This window comes from Odontesthes bonariensis, chromosome 9 (genome assembly GCF_027942865.1).
Source record: "Odontesthes bonariensis isolate fOdoBon6 chromosome 9, fOdoBon6.hap1, whole genome shotgun sequence".
In the NCBI taxonomy this organism is placed as follows: Eukaryota; Metazoa; Chordata; class Actinopteri; order Atheriniformes; family Atherinopsidae; genus Odontesthes; species Odontesthes bonariensis.
Window position 1 is genome coordinate 311770 of NC_134514.1, and position 23571 is coordinate 335340.

At 36.8% G+C, this 23571-nt stretch overlaps 1 protein-coding gene across 3 annotated transcripts in view; it reads right to left on the bottom strand.

Annotated features, from left to right (window-relative positions):
• The window catches only part of LOC142387925 (S-arrestin-like), a 74338-nt gene that overhangs the window by 17808 nt on the left and 32959 nt on the right, over positions 1-23571 (bottom strand). Inside the window, exons 1-3 of one of the 3 annotated variants that reach the window (XR_012770276.1) lie at positions 833-921; positions 717-731; positions 275-416 (exon numbers count right to left, since the gene is read on the bottom strand). Coding sequence is in view for 1 of the 3 variants with exons in the window: in XM_075472673.1 (XP_075328788.1) it covers positions 717-731; positions 833-910 (93 nt within the window). In the remaining 2 variants the exon portion in view is untranslated. The other 2 variants (XM_075472673.1, XR_012770275.1) reach the window with 2 other exon arrangements.

The window sequence follows — 23571 nt, forward strand, 5'->3', positions numbered from 1 at the left end:
ACACACACTCGTTAGCACACACATGTTAGCACGCAGATGTTAGCACACAAATGTTAGCACACATATGTTAGCACACACACACGTTAGCACACACATGTTAGCACGCAGACGTTAGCACACACATGTTGGCACACACATGTTAGCACACACACACGTTAGCACACACACAAGTTAGCACACACACACGTTAGCACCCGCACGTTAGCACACGCACGTTAGCACACGCACACGTTAGCACGCACACACATCTGTGCTGGTTTCTGACAGATCAAACCTCTGGATGTTCACCACCACTCTAAGCTGTTGGTCTCCTCTCTTTGAGCTGACAGGAGAACGATTCTGATGCAGTTTGGACTCCTTTACCTCCCGCCGGCCGTTATGTTGTCCCCATGTTTTTATCTGTGGTGTGAACACGTCTGAAATAAACCCCACACAGGGTTAACCCTGACCCTAACCCTGACCCTAACTCTGACCCTAACCCAGAACAGGTTAAAACACGGCTGCAGCAGCTGAAATGTCAGAGCTGGAGATGGTTGATGAACCAGATGTTTCACCAGATGTTTCACCCTCCTCTCTGAAGGCTGCGACGACCCTCGGCTCGTTCCATCCGTTCATTTCAGCGTGTTCCACAGTTTGGAAACACAAACTTTTCCTTTTTCCAAACTCAACCTGGAAAACACTGAAATCAAAAACCCTGAAACAGAGATTGAACGTACCTGGATCCCACCATCCTGAGGAGGAAGGGCAGCAGGAAGAGAGAAAACACACCAGGTCACACAGACAGGAAAACAAACACCCTGAGCTCCCAGCATGCCGAGCGGGTAACACTCACCCGGACGCCATCATCCTCAGCACCACCTTGTAGGAGACCAGCATCCCCTGCACCTCCTTCAGCACCTCCTGCTTCACCCTGAGACAGAAACACAGACGTCAGCAGCAGCAGCAGCAGCAGCGCCCCCTGCTGGCTGAGCTGAACATCCAGAAACTGACACCCAGCAGCGCCACCTAATGGCTGAGCTGAACATCCAGAAACTGACACCCTGACATCTGTACCGAGGACGGATGAACCGGACCTGATGGACCTGCCCCTGAAGTAGGGCTCGTATCGAATGGAATCGTATCGTATCAAATGGAATCGTATCGAATGGAATAGAATGGAATGGAATTGTATCGAATGGAATGGAATCGCATCGTATCGAATAGAATGGAATCGTATCTTATCGTATCGTATGGAATGGAATCGTATTGTATCGAATGGAATGGAATCGCATCGTATCGAATAGAATGGAATCGTATCTTATCGTATCGTATGGAATGGAATCGTATTGTATCGTATCGAATAGAATGGAATCGTATCTTATCGTATCGAATGGAATGGAATCGTATCTTATCGTATCGAATAGAATGGAATCGTATCTTATCGTATCGAATGGAATGGAATCGTATCGAATGGAATGGAATCGTATCGTATCGAATAGAATGGAATCGTATCTTATCGTATCGAATAGAATGGAATCGTATCTTATCGTATCGAATGGAATGGAATCGTATCGTATCGAATAGAATGGAATCGTATCTTATCGTATCGAATGGAATGGAATCGTATCGTATCGTATCGAATGGAATCGTATCGAATGGAATGGAATCGTATCGTATAGAATGGAATCGTATCTTATCGTATGGAATGGAATCGTATTGTATCGTATCGAATGGAATGGAATCGTATCCTATCGAATTGTATCTAATGGAATCATATTGTATCGAATGGAATGGAATCGTATCGTATTGAATGGAATGGAATCGTATTGTATCAAATGGAATGGAATCGTATTGTATCGAATGGAATAAAATCGTATCGAATCGTATCGAATCGTATCGAATCGTATCGAATCGTATCGAATGGAATAGAATGGAACGGAATGGAATCGTATCGAATGGAATGGAATCGTATCGAATTGTATCGAATGGAATGGAATCGTATTATATCGAATGGAATGGAATAGTATCGTATCGAATGGAATGGAATCGTATCGAATGGAATAGAATGGAATGGAATCGTATTGTATCGAATGGAATGGAATCGTATTGTATCGAATGGAATGGAATCGTATCGTATCGAATAGAATGGAATCGTATTGTATCGAATGGAATGGAATCGTATCGTATCGAATAGAATGGAATCGTATCTTATCGTATCGAATGGAATCGTATTGTATCGTATCGTATCGAATGGAATCGTATCCTATCGAATTGTATCTAATGGAATCATATTGTATCGAATGGAATGGAATCGTATCGTATCGAATGGAATGGAATCGTATCGTATCGAATAGAATGGAATCGTATTGTATCGAATGGAATGGAATCGTATCGTATCGAATAGAATGGAATCATATCTTATCGTATCGAATGGAATCGTATTGTATCGTATCGTATCGAATGGAATGGAATCGTATCCTATCGAATTGTATCTAATGGAATCATATTGTATCGAATGGAATGGAATCGTATCGTATCGAATGGAATGGAATCGTATCGTATCAAATGGAATGGAATCGTATCGTATCAAATGGAATGGAATCGTATTGTATCGAATGGAATAAAATCGTATCGAATCGTATCGAATCGTATCGAATCGCATCGAATGGAACGGAATGGAATTGTATCGAATGGAATGGAATCGTATCGGATTGTATGGAATGGAATGGAATCGTATCGAATGGAATGGAATCGTATCGAATTGTATCGAATGGAATGGAATAGTATCGTATCGAATGGAATGGAATGGAATGGAATGGAATGGTATTGTATCGAATGGAATGGAATCGTATTGTATCGAATGGAATCGTATCGTATCGAATGGAATGGAATTGTATCGAATGGAATAGAATAGAATGGAATCGTATCGAATCGTATCGAATGGAATAGAATGGAATGGAATCGTATCGTATAGAATGGAATCGTATCATATCGTATCGAATGGAATGGAATCGTATCGAATACAATGGAATCTATATCCAATCTCCCTTTTATGTCTAAAGTTCTTGAAAAAATAGTTGCAGCTCAGCTTTGTGATCACTTACACAGAAATAATCTGTTTGAAGAGTTTCAGTCAGGATTCAGAGTGCATCATAGCACAGAAACTGCACTGCTGAAAGTTACCAATGATCTCCTCTTAGCCTCTGATAGCAGACTTGTGTCTGTGCTTGTCCTGTTGGATCTCAGTGCTGCATTTGATACGGTCGATCAAAGTATCTTGAAAATGTTATTGGGATAAAAGGAACTGCATTAGGCTGGTTTAAGTCATATTTATCTGATAGATTTCAGTTTGTTCTTGTAAATGAAGAATCTTCCTCACACACCAGAGTAAGTCATGGAGTTCCCCAGGGTTCTGTGCTTGGACCGATTCTTTTCACTTTATACATGCTTCCATTAGGTAACATTATTAGACAGCATGGCATAAATTTCCATTGCTATGCTGATGATACTCAGCTGTACTTATCTATAAAACCAGATGAACCCAATAGGTTGGTCAGACTACAAGCATGTCTTAAAGACATAAAGACCTGGATGACTCAGAACTGTCTGCTGCTAAATTCAGACAAAACTGAAGTCGTTATCTTTGGACCTGAGCGTTTCAGGGAGAAACTGTCTAGGTATATAGTTACTCTAGATGGTATTTCCTTGGCTTCTAGTTCTACAGTGAGGAGCCTTGGAGTTATTTTTGACCAGAACTTATCATTTGACTCGCATATAAAACAGATTTCTAGGACTGCCTTCTTTCATCTTCGTAATATTGTTAAAATCAGGAACATCTTGTCTCAGAGTGATGCAGAAAAACTAGTCCATGCATTTGTTACTTAAGGATTGGACTACTGTAATTCTTTATTATTGGGCTGTCCCACATATTCTCTGAAAAGCCTTCAGTTGATCCAAAATGCTGCAGCCAGAGTTTTGATGAGAACTAACAGGAGAGATCATATTTCTCCAGTTTTAGCTTCTCTTCATTGGCTCCCTGTTAAATTCAGAATAGAATTTAAGATTCTTCTCCTCACATATAAAGCTCTTAATGACCGAGCTCCATCATATCTTAAAGATCTCATTGTAAGATATTTTCCTAACAGAGCACTTCGTTCCCAAACTGCAGGTTTACTTGAGGTTCCCAGAGTTTCTAAAAGTAGAATGGGAGGCAGAGCCTTCAGTTATCAGGCCCCTCTCTGTGGAATAAGCTGCCAGTAAATGTCCGGGAAGCAGACACCCTTTCCACTTTTAAGACCAGGCTTAAAACTTTCCTTTTTTATAAAGCTTATAGTTAGGTCTGTTGAATCTGATAGTGTATCTGCTAGTGTGTCTTGTTCTGCCTCCACCTCTGGCACCCTCTATACTTTCATTACCCCCTACCCGAACCAGGGTTTGAATCCCATTCCCGCCTATCTTACCTCTTTTATTTCTCCCCCTACCCGAACCAGGGTTTGAATCCCATTCCTGCTTATCTTACCTCTTTTATTTCTCCCCCTACCCGAACCAGGGTTTGAATCCCCACCCCGCTGTGACTGGTGTGCAGTTGGTGAGAGGCTGAGGTAGCTTGTGGCTGTAAAAAGATGATTGTTGTGGTGTGAGGAGCAGATCTATATAGGGAGTATAGGGAATTACTCACTGAGTCTGGTCCTTTATTTATTTATTTATTTTTTCGTTAGCACAAGTTTCTTGTGTTTGCCTTGAATAGGGATGGCTCAGGTAATCCTGAAACATCCCATAGTTAAGCTGCTATAGGCCTAGACTGCTGGGGGGCCTCATCTGTCACACCCTACCTCACGTTACTCTCTTTATGTATATGTGATATTATTGTGGTCATTAACTCGTGTTTCCCTGTTCCAACAGATATCCTTTGAATGGTGTTACAGTGCTGCCGCGGCGGCTTGAATTGGATTTACTATCTAAGTGCCTTGAGATGACATTTGTTGTATTTGGGGCTATATAAATAAAAATGAATTGAATTGAATCGGATCATATCATATCGTATCGTATCGAATAGAATGGAATCTGATGAAACAGACCTAATGATGAAACAGACCTAATGATGAAACAGACCTAATGATGAAACAGACCTAATGATGAAACAGACCTAATGATGAAACAGACCTAATGATGAAACAGACCTAATGAAACAGACCTAATGAAACAGACCTAATGATGAAACAGACCTAATGATGAAACAGACCTAATGAAACAGACCTAATGATGAAACAGACCTAATGATGAAACAGACCTAATGATGAAACAGACCTAATGATGAAACAGACCTAATGAAACAGACCTAATGAAACAGACCTAATGAAACAGACCTAATGATGAAACAGACCTAATGATGAAACAGACCTAATGATGAAACAGACCTAATGATGAAACAGACCTAATGAAACAGACCTAATGATGAAACAGACCTAATGAAACAGACCTAATGATGAAACAGACCTAATGAAACAGACCTAATGAAACAGACCTAATGATGAAACAGACCTAATGATGAAACAGACCTAATGATGAAACAGACCTAATGATGAAACAGACCTAATGATGAAACAGACCTAATGATGAAACAGACCTAATGATGAAACAGACCTAATGAAACAGACCTGATGAAACAGACCTAATGATGAAACAGACCTAATGATGAAACAGACCTGATGATGAAACAGACCTAATGAAACAGACCTGATGAAACAGACCTAATGATGAAACAGACCTAATGAAACAGACCTAATGATGAAACAGACCTAATGATGAAACAGACCTAATGAAACAGACCTGATGAAACAGACCTAATGATGAAACAGACCTAATGATGAAACAGACCTAATGAAACAGACCTGATGAAACAGACCTAATGATGAAACAGACCTGATGATGAAACAGACCTAATGATGAAACAGACCTAATGATGAAACAGACCTAATGATGAAACAGACCTAATGAAACAGACCTAATGATGAAACAGACCTAATGATGAAACAGACCTAATGAAACAGACCTGATGAAACAGACCTAATGATGAAACAGACCTAATGATGAAACAGACCTAATGAAACAGACCTAATGATGAAACAGACCTGATGAAACAGACCTAATGATGAAACAGACCTAATGATGAAACAGACCTAATGAAACAGACCTGATGAAACAGACCTAATGATGAAACAGACCTAATGATGAAACAGACCTAATGAAACAGACCTAATGATGAAACAGACCTAATGAAACAGACCTGATGAAACAGACCTAATGAAACAGACCTAATGATGAAACAGACCTAATGATGAAACAGACCTAATGATGAAACAGACCTAATGATGAAACAGACCTAATGATGAAACAGACCTAATGAAACAGACCTGATGAAACAGACCTAATGATGAAACAGACCTAATGAAACAGACCTAATGAAACAGACCTAATGATGAAACAGACCTAATGATGAAACAGACCTAATGATGAAACAGACCTAATGATGAAACAGACCTAATGAAACAGACCTAATGAAACAGACCTAATGATGAAACAGACCTAATGATGAAACAGACCTAATGATGAAACAGACCTAATGATGAAACAGACCTAATGATGAAACAGACCTAATGATGAAACAGACCTAATGATGAAACAGACCTAATGATGAAACAGACCTAATGATGAAACAGACCTAATGAAACAGACCTAATGAAACAGACCTAATGATGAAACAGACCTAATGATGAAACAGACCTAATGAAACAGACCTAATGAAACAGACCTAATGATGAAACAGACCTAATGATGAAACAGACCTAATGATGAAACAGACCTAATGATGAAACAGACCTAATGATGAAACAGACCTAATGATGAAACAGACCTAATGATGAAACAGACCTAATGATGAAACAGACCTAATGATGAAACAGACCTAATGATGAAACAGACCTAATGATGAAACAGACCTAATGATGAAACAGACCTAATGAAACAGACCTAATGATGAAACAGACCTAATGAAACAGACCTAATGATGAAACAGACCTAATGAAACAGACCTAATGATGAAACAGACCTAATGATGAAACAGACCTAATGATGAAACAGACCTAATGATGAAACAGACCTAATGAAACAGACCTAATGATGAAACAGACCTAATGATGAAACAGACCTAATGAAACAGACCTAATGAAACAGACCTAATGATGAAACAGACCTAATGAAACAGACCTAATGATGAAACAGACCTAATGAAACAGACCTAATGAAACAGACCTAATGATGAAACAGACCTAATGAAACAGACCTAATGATGAAACAGACCTAATGAAACAGACCTAATGAAACAGACCTAATGATGAAACAGACCTAATGATGAAACAGACCTAATGAAACAGACCTAATGAAACAGACCTAATGATGAAACAGACCTAATGATGAAACAGACCTAATGAAACAGACCTAATGATGAAACAGACCTAATGATGAAACAGACCTAATGATGAAACAGACCTAATGATGAAACAGACCTAATGATGAAACAGACCTAATGATGAAACAGACCTAATGATGAAACAGACCTAATGATGAAACAGACCTAATGATGAAACAGACCTAATGATGAAACAGACCTAATGATGAAACAGACCTAATGATGAAACAGACCTAATGATGAAACAGACCTAATGATGAAACAGACCTAATGATGAAACAGACCTAATGATGAAACAGACCTAATGAAACAGACCTAATGATGAAACAGACCTAATGAAACAGACCTAATGATGAAACAGACCTAATGATGAAACAGACCTAATGATGAAACAGACCTAATGATGAAACAGACCTAATGATGAAACAGACCTAATGATGAAACAGACCTAATGAAACAGACCTAATGAAACAGACCTAATGATGAAACAGACCTAATGAAACAGACCTAATGATGAAACAGACCTAATGAAACAGACCTAATGATGAAACAGACCTAATGAAACAGACCTAATGATGAAACAGACCTAATGAAACAGACCTAATGATGAAACAGACCTAATGAAACAGACCTAATGATGAAACAGACCTAATGAAACAGACCTAATGAAACAGACCTAATGAAACAGACCTAATGATGAAACAGACCTAATGAAACAGACCTAATGATGAAACAGACCTAATGAAACAGACCTAATGATGAAACAGACCTAATGATGAAACAGACCTAATGATGAAACAGACCTAATGATGAAACAGACCTAATGATGAAACAGACCTAATGAAACAGACCTAATGAAACAGACCTAATGAAACAGACCTAATGAAACAGACCTAATGATGAAACAGACCTAATGATGAAACAGACCTAATGAAACAGACCTAATGATGAAACAGACCTAATGATGAAACAGACCTAATGAAACAGACCTAATGATGAAACAGACCTAATGATGAAACAGACCTAATGATGAAACAGACCTAATGAAACAGACCTAATGATGAAACAGACCTAATGATGAAACAGACCTAATGAAACAGACCTAATGATGAAACAGACCTAATGATGAAACAGACCTAATGAAACAGACCTAATGATGAAACAGACCTAATGAAACAGACCTAATGAAACAGACCTAATGATGAAACAGACCTAATGAAACAGACCTAATGATGAAACAGACCTAATGATGAAACAGACCTAATGAAACAGACCTAATGATGAAACAGACCTAATGATGAAACAGACCTAATGATGAAACAGACCTAATGATGAAACAGACCTAATGATGAAACAGACCTAATGATGAAACAGACCTAATGATGAAACAGACCTAATGAAACAGACCTAATGAAACAGACCTAATGATGAAACAGACCTAATGATGAAACAGACCTAATGATGAAACAGACCTAATGATGAAACAGACCTAATGAAACAGACCTAATGATGAAACAGACCTAATGATGAAACAGACCTAATGATGAAACAGACCTAATGATGAAACAGACCTAATGATGAAACAGACCTAATGATGAAACAGACCTAATGAAACAGACCTAATGAAACAGACCTAATGATGAAACAGACCTAATGAAACAGACCTAATGATGAAACAGACCTAATGATGAAACAGACCTAATGAAACAGACATAATGATGAAACAGACCTAATGATGAAACAGACCTAATGAAACAGACCTAATGAAACAGACATAATGATGAAACAGACCTAATGATGAAACAGACCTAATGAAACAGACCTAATGATGAAACAGACCTAATGAAACAGACCTAATGATGAAACAGACCTAATGATGAAACAGACCTAATGATGAAACAGACCTAATGATGAAACAGACCTAATGATGAAACAGACCTAATGATGAAACAGACCTAATGATGAAACAGACCTAATGATGAAACAGACCTAATGATGAAACAGACCTAATGATGAAACAGACCTAATGATGAAACAGACCTGATGATGAAACAGACCTGATGAAACAGACCTAATGATGAAACAGACCTAATGATGAAACAGACCTAATGATGAAACAGACCTGATGAAACAGACCTAATGATGAAACAGACCTAATGATGAAACAGACCTAATGAAACAGACCTAATGATGAAACAGACCTAATGATGAAACAGACCTAATGATGAAACAGACCTAATGATGAAACAGACCTAATGATGAAACAGACCTAATGATGAAACAGACCTAATGATGAAACAGACCTAATGATGAAACAGACCTAATGATGAAACAGACCTAATGATGAAACAGACCTAATGATGAAACAGACCTAATGAAACAGACCTAATGATGAAACAGACCTAATGAAACAGACCTAATGATGAAACAGACCTAATGAAACAGACCTAATGATGAAACAGACCTAATGATGAAACAGACCTAATGATGAAACAGACCTAATGAAACAGACCTAATGAAACAGACCTAATGAAACAGACCTAATGATGAAACAGACCTAATGATGAAACAGACCTAATGAAACAGACCTAATGAAACAGACCTAATGAAACAGACCTAATGATGAAACAGACCTAATGATGAAACAGACCTAATGATGAAACAGACCTAATGATGAAACAGACCTAATGATGAAACAGACCTAATGATGAAACAGACCTAATGAAACAGACCTAATGATGAAACAGACCTAATGAAACAGACCTAATGAAACAGACCTAATGAAACAGACCTAATGAAACAGACCTAATGATGAAACAGACCTAATGATGAAACAGACCTAATGATGAAACAGACCTAATGATGAAACAGACCTAATGAAACAGACCTAATGATGAAACAGACCTAATGATGAAACAGACCTAATGATGAAACAGACCTAATGAAACAGACCTAATGATGAAACAGACCTAATGATGAAACAGACCTAATGATGAAACAGACCTAATGATGAAACAGACCTAATGAAACAGACCTAATGATGAAACAGACCTAATGATGAAACAGACCTAATGATGAAACAGACCTAATGATGAAACAGACCTAATGAAACAGACCTAATGAAACAGACCTAATGATGAAACAGACCTAATGATGAAACAGACCTAATGATGAAACAGACCTAATGATGAAACAGACCTAATGAAACAGACCTAATGATGAAACAGACCTAATGATGAAACAGACCTAATGATGAAACAGACCTAATGATGAAACAGACCTAATGATGAAACAGACCTAATGAAACAGACCTAATGATGAAACAGACCTAATGAAACAGACCTAATGAAACAGACCTAATGAAACAGACCTAATGAAACAGACCTAATGATGAAACAGACCTAATGATGAAACAGACCTAATGATGAAACAGACCTAATGATGAAACAGACCTAATGAAACAGACCTAATGATGAAACAGACCTAATGATGAAACAGACCTAATGAAACAGACCTAATGAAACAGACCTAATGATGAAACAGACCTAATGATGAAACAGACCTAATGAAACAGACCTAATGATGAAACAGACCTAATGATGAAACAGACCTAATGATGAAACAGACCTAATGATGAAACAGACCTAATGAAACAGACCTAATGATGAAACAGACCTAATGATGAAACAGACCTAATGATGAAACAGACCTAATGATGAAACAGACCTAATGATGAAACAGACCTAATGATGAAACAGACCTAATGAAACAGACCTAATGATGAAACAGACCTAATGATGAAACAGACCTAATGATGAAACAGACCTAATGAAACAGACCTAATGATGAAACAGACCTAATGATGAAACAGACCTAATGATGAAACAGACCTAATGATGAAACAGACCTAATGATGAAACAGACCTAATGATGAAACAGACCTAATGATGAAACAGACCTAATGAAACAGACCTAATGATGAAACAGACCTAATGATGAAACAGACCTAATGATGAAACAGACCTAATGATGAAACAGACCTAATGATGAAACAGACCTAATGATGAAACAGACCTAATGAAACAGACCTAATGATGAAACAGACCTAATGAAACAGACCTAATGATGAAACAGACCTAATGATGAAACAGACCTAATGATGAAACAGACCTAATGATGAAACAGACCTAATGAAACAGACCTAATGATGAAACAGACCTAATGATGAAACAGACCTAATGATGAAACAGACCTAATGATGAAACAGACCTAATGAAACAGACCTAATGATGAAACAGACCTAATGATGAAACAGACCTAATGAAACAGACCTAATGATGAAACAGACCTAATGATGAAACAGACCTAATGATGAAACAGACCTAATGAAACAGACCTAATGATGAAACAGACCTAATGAAACAGACCTAATGATGAAACAGACCTAATGATGAAACAGACCTAATGATGAAACAGACCTAATGAAACAGACCTAATGATGAAACAGACCTAATGATGAAACAGACCTAATGAAACAGACCTAATGAAACAGACCTAATGATGAAACAGACCTAATGAAACAGACCTAATGATGAAACAGACCTAATGATGAAACAGACCTAATGAAACAGACCTAATGATGAAACAGACCTAATGATGAAACAGACCTAATGATGAAACAGACCTAATGATGAAACAGACCTAATGAAACAGACCTAATGATGAAACAGACCTAATGAAACAGACCTAATGATGAAAAAGACCTAATGATGAAACAGACCTAATGATGAAACAGACCTAATGATGAAACAGACCTAATGATGAAACAGACCTAATGATGAAACAGACCTAATGATGAAACAGACCTAATGAAACAGACCTAATGAAACAGACCTAATGATGAAACAGACCTAATGAAACAGACCTAATGATGAAACAGACCTAATGAAACAGACCTAATGATGAAACAGACCTAATGATGAAACAGACCTAATGAAACAGACCTAATGATGAAACAGACCTAATGATGAAACAGACCTAATGAAACAGACCTAATGATGAAACAGACCTAATGATGAAACAGACCTAATGAAACAGACCTAATGATGAAACAGACCTAATGATGAAACAGACCTAATGATGAAACAGACCTAATGATGAAACAGACCTAATGATGAAACAGACCTAATGATGAAACAGACCTAATGAAACAGACCTAATGATGAAACAGACCTAATGATGAAACAGACCTAATGATGAAACAGACCTAATGAAACAGACCTAATGATGAAACAGACCTAATGAAACAGACCTAATGATGAAACAGACCTAATGAAACAGACCTAATGAAACAGACCTAATGATGAAACAGACCTAATGATGAAACAGACCTAATGATGAAACAGACCTAATGATGAAACAGACCTAATGATGAAACAGACCTAATGAAACAGACCTAATGATGAAACAGACCTAATGAAACAGACCTAATGATGAAACAGACCTAATGATGAAACAGACCTAATGATGAAACAGACCTAATGATGAAACAGACCTAATGAAACAGACCTAATGATGAAACAGACCTAATGAAACAGACCTAATGATGAAACAGACCTAATGATGAAACAGACCTAATGATGAAACAGACCTAATGATGAAACAGACCTAATGATGAAACAGACCTAATGATGAAACAGACCTAATGAAACAGACCTAATGATGAAACAGACCTAATGATGAAACAGACCTAATGATGAAACAGACCTAATGATGAAACAGACCTAATGATGAAACAGACCTAATGATGAAACAGACCTAATGATGAAACAGACCTAATGATGAAACAGACCTAATGATGAAACAGACCTAATGATGAAACAGACCTAATGAAACAGACCTAATGATGAAACAGACCTAATGAAACAGACCTAATGAAACAGACCTAATGATGAAACAGACCTAATGATGAAACAGACCTAATGAAACAGACCTAATGATGAAACAGACCTAATGATGAAACAGACCTAATGATGAAACAGACCTAATGATGAAACAGACCTAATGATGAAACAGACCTAATGATGAAACAGACCTAATGATGAAACAGACCTAATGATGAAACAGACCTAATGATGAAACAGACCTAATGATGAAACAGACCTAATGAAACAGACCTAATGATGAAACAGACCTAATGATGAAACAGACCTAATGAAACAGACCTAATGATGAAACAGACCTAATGATGAAACAGACCTAATGATGAAACAGACCTAATGATGAAACAGACCTAATGATGAAACAGACCTAATGATGAAACAGACCTAATGATGAAACAGACCTAATGAAACAGACCTAATGAAACAGACCTAATGATGAAACAGACCTAATGATGAAACAGACCTAATGATGAAACAGACCTAATGAAACAGACCTAATGAAACAGACCTAATGATGAAACAGACCTAATGATGAAACAGACCTAATGATGAAACAGACCTAATGATGAAACAGACCTAATGAAACAGACCTAATGAAACAGACCTAATGATGAAACAGACCTAATGATGAAACAGACCTAATGATGAAACAGACCTAATGATGAAACAGACCTAATGAAACAGACCTAATGAAACAGACCTAATGAAACAGACCTAATGAAACAGACCTAATGAAACAGACCTAATGAAACAGACCTAATGAAACAGACCTATATGAAACAGACCTAATGAAACAGACCTAATGATGAAACAGACCTAATGATGAAACAGACCTAATGATGAAACAGACCTAATGATGAAACAGACCTAATGATGAAACAGACCTAATGAAACAGACCTAATGATGAAACAGACCTAATGATGAAACAGACCTAATGATGAAACAGACCTAATGAAACAGACCTAATGATGAAACAGACCTAATGATGAAACAGACCTAATGATGAAACAGACCTAATGATGAAACAGACCTAATGATGAAACAGACCTAATGATGAAACAGACCTAATGATGAAACAGACCTAATGAAACAGACCTAATGAAACAGACCTAATGATGAAACAGACCTAATGATGAAACAGACCTAATGATGAAACAGACCTAATGAAACAGACCTAATGAAACAGACCTAATGAAACAGACCTAATGAAACAGACCTAATGAAACAGACCTAATGAAACAGACCTAATGATGAAACAGACCTAATGATGAAACAGACCTAATGATGAAACAGACCTAATGATGAAACAGACCTAATGATGAAACAGACCTAATGAAACAGACCTAATGAAACAGACCTAATGATGAAACAGACCTAATGATGAAACAGACCTAATGATGAAACAGACCTAATGATGAAACAGACCTAATGAAACAGACCTAATGAAACAGACCTAATGAAACAGACCTAATGAAACAGACCTAATGAAACAGACCTAATGAAACAGACCTAATGAAACAGACCTAATGAAACAGACCTAATGAAACAGACCTAATGATGAAACAGACCTAATGATGAAACAGACCTAATGATGAAACAGACCTAATGATGAAACAGACCTAATGATGAAACAGACCTAATGAAACAGACCTAATGATGAAACAGACCTAATGATGAAACAGACCTAATGATGAAACAGACCTAATGAAACAGACCTAATGATGAAACAGACCTAATGATGAAACAGACCTAATGATGAAACAGACCTAGATGAAACAGACCTAATGATGAAACAGACCTAATGATGAAACAGACCTAATGATGAAACAGACCTAATGATGAAACAGACCTAATGATGAAACAGACCTAATGAAACAGACCTAATGATGAAACAGACCTAATGATGAAACAGACCTAATGATGAAACAGACCTAATGATGAAACAGACCTAATGAAACAGACCTAATGATGAAACAGACCTAATGAAACAGACCTAATGATGAAACAGACCTAATGAAACAGACCTAATGATGAAACAGACCTAATGAAACAGACCTAATGATGAAACAGACCTAATGAAACAGACCTAATGATGAAACAGACCTAATGATGAAACAGACCTAATGATGAAACAGACCTAATGAAACAGACCTAATGATGAAACAGACCTAATGAAACAGACCTAATGATGAAACAGACCTAATGATGAAACAGACCTAATGATGAAACAGACCTAATGATGAAACAGACCTAATGATGAAACAGACCTAATGATGAAACAGACCTAATGATGAAACAGACCTAATGATGAAACAGACCTAATGATGAAACAGACCTAATGATGAAACAGACCTAATGATGAAACAGACCTAATGATGAAACAGACCTAATGATGAAACAGACCTAATGATGAAACAGACCTAATGATGAAACAGACCTAATGATGAAACAGACCTAATGATGAAACAGACCTAATGAAACAGACCTAATGAAACAGACCTAATGATGAAACAGACCTAATGAAACAGACCTAATGAAACAGACCTAATGATGAAACAGACCTAATGAAACAGACCTAATGATGAAACAGACCTAATGATGAAACAGACCTAATGATGAAACAGACCTAATGAAGAAACAGACCTAATGATGAAACAGACCTAATGATGAAACAGACCTAATGATGAAACAGACCTAATGATGAAACAGACCTAATGATGAAACAGACCTAATGAAACAGACCTAATGATGAAACAGACCTAATGAAACAGACCTAATGATGAAACAGACCTAATGAAACAGACCTAATGATGAAACAGACCTAATGATGAAACAGACCTAATGATGAAAACAGACCTAATGAAACAGACCTAATGATGAAACAGACCTAATGAAACAGACCTAATGAAACAGACCTAATGATGAAACAGACCTAATGATGAAACAGACCTAATGATGAAACAGACCTAATGAAAGACAGACCTAATGAAACAGACCTAATGAAACAGACCTAATGAAACAGACCTAATGATGAAACAGACCTAATGATGAAACAGACCTAATGATGAAACAGACCTAATGATGAAACAGACCTAATGATGAAACAGACCTAATGAAACAGACCTAATGATGAAACAGACCTAATGATGAAACAGACCTAATGATGAAACAGACCTAATGAAACAGACCTAATGATGAAACAGACCTAATGATTAAACAGACCTAATGAAACAGACCTAATGATGAACAGACCTAATGAAAAAGACCTAATGATGAAACAGACCTAATGATGAAACAGACCTAATGATGAAACAGACCTAATGATGAAACAGACCTAATGATGAAACAGACCTAATGAGAAACAGACCTAATGAAACAGACCTAATGAAACAGACCTAATGAAACAGACCTAATGAAACAGACCTAATGAAACAGACCTAATGATGAAACAGACCTAATGAAACAGACCTAATGATGAAACAGACCTAATGATGAAACAGACCTAATGATGAAACAGACCTAATGATGAAACAGACCTAATGAAACAGACCTAATGAAACAGACCTAATGATGAAACAGACCTAATGATGAAACAGACCTAATGATGAAACAGACCTAATGATGAAACAGACCTAATGATGAAACAGACCTAATGATGAAACAGACCTAATGATGAAACAGACCTAATGAAACAGACCTAATGATGAAACAGACCTAATGAAACAGACCTAATGATGAAACAGACCTAATGATGAAACAGACCTAATGATGAAACAGACCTAATGAAACAGACCTAATGAAACAGACCTAATGATGAAACAGACCTAATGATGAAACAGACCTAATGATGAAACAGACCTAATGATGAAACAGACCTAATGAAACAGACTAATGAAACAGACCTAATGAAACAGACCTAATGAAACAGACCTAATGATGAAACAGACCTATGATGAAACAGACCTAATGATGAAACAGACATAATGATGAAACAGACCTAATGATGAAACAGACCTAATGATGAAACAGACCTAATGATGAAACAGACCTAATGATGAACAACAGACCTAATGATGAAACAGACCTAATGAAACAGACCTAATGATGAAACAGACCTAATGATGAAACAGACCTAATGAAACAGACCTAATGATGAAACAGACCTAATGAAACAGACCTAATGATGAAACAGACCTAATGAAACAGACCCTAATGATGAAACAGACCTAATGAAACAGACCTAATGAAACAGACCTAATGATGAAACAGACCTAATGAAACAGACCTAATGAAACAGACCTAATGATGAAACAGACCTAATGAAACAGACCTAATGAAACAGACCTAATGAAACAGACCTAATGATGAAACAGACCTAATGATGAAACAGACCTAATGAAACAGACTAATGAAACAGACCTAATGAAACAGACCTAATGATGAAACAGACCTAATGAAACAGACCTAATGAAACAGACCTAATGAAACAGACCTAATGATGAAACAGACCTAATGAACAGACCTAATGAAACAGACCTAATGATGAAACAGACCTAATGATGAAACAGACCTAATGATGAAACAGACCTAATGATGAAACAGACCTAATGATGAAACAGACCTATGAAAAGACTAATGAAACAGACCTAATGAAACAGACCTAATGATGAAACAGACCTAATGAAACAGACCTAATGATGAAACAGACCTAATGATGAAACAGACCTAATGATGAAACAGACCTAATGATGAAACAGACCTAATGATGAACAGACCTAATGATGAAACAGACCTAATGATGAAACAGACCTAATGATGAAACAGACCTAATGAAACAGACCTAATGATGAAACAGACCTAATGATGAAACAGACCTAATGATGAACAGACCTAATGATGAAACAGACCTAATGATGAAACAGACCTAATGAAACAGACCTAATGAAGAAACAGACCTAATGATGAAACAGACCTAATGATGAAACAGACCTAATGATGAAACAGACCTAATGAAACAGACCTAATGATGAAACAGACCTAATGATGAAACAGACCTAATGATGAAACAGACCTAATGATGAACAGACCTAATGATGAAACAGACCTAATGAAACAGACCTAATGAAACAGACCTAATGAACAGACCTAATGAAACAGACCTAATGAAACAGACCTAATGAAACAGACCTAATGAAACAGACCTAATGAAACAGACCTAATGAAACAGACCTAATGAAACAGACCTAATGATGAAACAGACCTAATGATGAAACAGACCTAATGATGAAACAGACCTAAGATGAAACAGACCTAATGATGAAACAGACCTAATGATGAAACAGACCTAATGATGAAACAGACCTAATGATGAAACAGACCTAATGATGAAACAGACCTAATGAAACAGACCTAATGATGAAACAGACCTAATGAAACAGACCTAATGATGAAACAGACCTAATGATGAAACAGACCTAATGAAACAGACCTAATGATGAAACAGACCTAATGAAACAGACCTAATGATGAAACAGACCTAATGAAACAGACCTAATGATGAAACAGACCTAATGAAACCTAATGAAACAGACCTAATGATGAAACAGACCTAATGAAACAGACCTAATGAAACAGACCTAATGATGAAACAGACCTAATGAAACAGACCTAATGAACGACCTAATGAAACAGACCTAATGATGAAACAGACCTAATGATGAAACAGACCTAATGAAACAGACCTAATGAAACAGACCTAATGAAACAGACCTAATGATGAAACAGACCTAATGAAACAGACCTAATGAAACAGACCTAATGAAACAGACCTAATGATGAAACAGACCTAATGAAACAGACCTAATGAAACAGACCTAATGATGAAACAGACCTAATGATGAAACAGACCTAATGATGAAACAGACCTAATGATGAAACAGACCTAATGATGAAACAGACCTAATGAAACAGACCTAATGAAACAGACCTAATGAAACAGACCTAATGATGAAACAGACCTAATGAAACAGACCTATGATGAAACAGACCTAATGATGAACAGACCTAATGATGAAACAGACCTAATGATGAAACAGACCTAATGATGAACAGACCTAATGATGAAACAGACCTAATGATGAACAGACCTAATGATGAAACAGACCTAATGAAACAGACCTAATGATGAAACAGACCTAATGATGAAACAGACCTAATGATGAAACAGACCTAATGATGAAACAGACCTAATGATGAAACAGACCTAATGAAACAGACCTAATGATGAAACAGACCTAATGATGAACAGACCTAATGATGAACAGACCTAATGATGAAACAGACCTAATGAAACAGACCTAATGATAACAGACCTAATGATGAAACAGACCTAATGAGAAACAGACCTAATGAAACAGACCTAATGATGAAACAGACCTAATGATGAAACAGACCTAATGAAACAGACCTAATGAAACAGACCTAATGATGAACAGACCTAATGAAACAGACCTAATGAAACAGACTAATGAAACAGACCTAATGATGAAACAGACCTATTGAAACAGACCTAATGATGAAACAGACCTAATGAAACAGACCTAATGAGAAACAGACCTAGATGAACAGACCTAATGAAAACAGACCTAATGATGAAACAGACCTAATGATGAAACAGACCTAATGACAGACTAGAACAGACCTAATGATGAAACAGACCTAATGATGAAACAGACCTAATGATGAAACAGACCTAATGATGAAACAGACCTAATGAAACAGACCTATGATGAAACAGACCTAATGATGAAACAGACCTAATGATGAAACAGACCTAATGATGAAACAGACCTAATGATGAAACAGACCTAATGATGAAACAGACCTAATGATGAAACAGACCTAATGATGAAACAGACCTAATGAAACAGACCTAATGAAACAGACCTAATGATGAAACAGACCTAATGAAACAGACCTAATGATGAAACAGACCTAATGAAACAGACCTAATGATGAAACAGACCTAATGATGAAACAGACCTAATGAAACAGACCTAATGATGAAACAGACCTAATGATGAACAGACCTAATGAAACAGACCTAATGAACAGACCTAATGAAACAGACCTAATGAAAAACAGACCTAATGATGAAACAGACCTAATGATGAAACAGACCCTAATGAAACAGACCTAATGAAACAGACCTAATGATGAAACAGACCTAATGATGAAACAGACCTAATGATGAAACAGACCTAATGATGAAACAGACCTAATGATGAAACAGACCTAATGATGAAACAGACCTAATGATGAAACAGACCTAATGATGAAACAGACCTAATGAAACAGACCTAATGAAGAAACAGACCTAATGATGAAACAGACCTAATGAAACAGACCCTAATGATGAAACAGACCTAATGAAACAGACCTAATGATGAACAGACCTAATGAAAACAGACCTAAGATGAAACAGACCTAATGATGAAACAGACCTAATGAAACAGACCTAATGATGAAACAGACCTAATGATGAAACAGACCTAATGATGAACAGACCTAATGAAACAGACCTAATGATGAAACAGACCTAATGATGAAACAGACCTAATGATGAAACAGACCTAATGAAACAGACCTAATGATGAAACAGACCTATGATGAAACAGACCTAATGATGAAACAGACCTAATGATGAAACAGACCTAATGAAACAGACCTAATGAAACAGACCTAATGATGAAACAGACCTAATGATGAAACAGACCTAATGAAACAGACCTAATGAAACAGACCTTGAAACAGACCTAATGATGAAACAGACCTAATGAAACAGACCTAATGAAACAGACCTAATGATGAACAGACCTAATGATGAAACAGACCTAATGATGAACAGACCAAATGAAACAGACCTAATGATGAAACAGACCTAATGATGAAACAGACCTAATGATGAAACAGACCTAATGAAACAGACCTAATGATGAAACAGACCTAATGAAACAGACCTAATGAAACAGACCTAATGATGAAACAGACCTAATGATGAAACAGACCTAATGAAACAGACCTAATGATGAAACAGACCTAATGATGAAACAGACCTAATGAAACAGACCTAATGAAACAGACCTAATGATGAAACAGACCTAATGAACAGACTAATGAAACAGACCTAATGAAACAGACCTAATGATGAAACAGACCTAATGAAAACAGACCTAATGATGAAACAGACCTAATGATGAAACAGACCTAATGATGAAACAGACCTAATGATGAAACAGACCTAATGAAACAGACCTAATGATGAAACAGACCTAATGATGAAACAGACCTAATGATGAAACAGACCTAAATGAAACAGAACCTAATGAAACAGACCTAATGATGAAACAGACCTAATGATGAAACAGACTAATGAAACAGACCTAATGATGAAACAGACCTAATGATGAAACAGACCTAATGAAACAGACCTAATGAAACAGACCTAATGATGAACAGACCTAATGAAAACAGACCTAATGATGAAACAGACCTAATGAAACAGACCTAATGATGAAACAGACCTAATGAAACAGACCTAATGATGAAACAGACCTAATGATGAAACAGACCTAATGATGAACAGACCTAATGAAACAGACCTAATTGAAACAGACCTAATGATGAAACAGACCTAATGATGAAACAGACCTAATGATGAAACAGACCTAATGATGAAACAGACCTAATGATGAAACAGACCTAATGATGAAACAGACCTAATGAAACAGACCTAAGATGAAACAGACCTAATGATGAAACAGACCTAATGATGAAACAGACCTAATGATGAAACAGACCTAATGATGAACAGACCTAATGATGAAACAGACTAATGATGAAACAGACCTAATGAAACAGACCTAATGATGAAACAGACCTAATGAAACAGACCTAATGATGAAACAGACCTAATGAAACAGACCTAATGAAACAGACCTAATGAAACAGACCTAATGAAACAGACCTAATGATGAAACAGACCTAATGATGAAACAGACCTAATGAAACAGACCTAATGATGAAACAGACCTAATGATGAAACAGACCTAATGATGAAACAGACCTAATGATGAAACAGACCTAATGATGAAACAGACCTAATGAAACAGACCTAATGATGAAACAGACCTAATGATGAAACAGACCTAATGATGAAACAGACCTAATGAAACAGACTAATGAAACAGACCTAAGATGAAACAGACTAATGAAACAGACCTAATGATGAAACAGACCTAATGATGAAACAGACTAATGAAACAGACCTAATGATGAAACAGACCTAATGATGAAACAGACCTAATGATGAAACAGACCTATGAAATGAAACAGACCTAATGAAACAGACCTAATGATGAAACAGACCTAATGAAACAGACCTAATGATGAAACAGACCTAATGATGAAACAGACCTAATGATGAAACAGACCTAATGATGAAACAGACCTAATGATGAAACAGACCTAATGATGAAACAGACCTATGATGAAACAGACCTAATGATGAAACAGACCTAATGATGAAACAGACCTAATGATGAAACAGACCTAATGAGAAACAAGACCTAATGATGAAACAGACCTAATGATGAACAGACCTATTGAAACAGACCTAATGAAGAACAGACCTAATGATGAAACAGACCTAATGAGAAACAGACCTAATGAAACAGACTAATGAAACAGACCTAATGATGAAACAGACCTAATGAAACAGACCTAATGAGAACAGACCTAATGAAACAGACCTAATGATGAAACAGACCTAATGAACAGACCTAATGAAACAGACCTAATGATGAAACAGACCTAATGAAACAGACCTAATGATGAAACAGACCTAATGATGAAACAGACCTAATGAAACAGACCTAATGATGAAACAGACCTAATGATGAAACAGACCTAATGATGAAACAGACCTAATGATGAAACAGACCTAATGATGAAACAGACCTAATGAAACAGACCTAATGATGAAACAGACCTAATGAAACAGACCTAATGAAACAGACCTAATGATGAAACAGACCTAAGGGAAACAGACCTAATGATGAAACAGACCCTAATGATGAAAACAGACCTAATGAAACAGACCTAATGATGAAACAGACCTAATG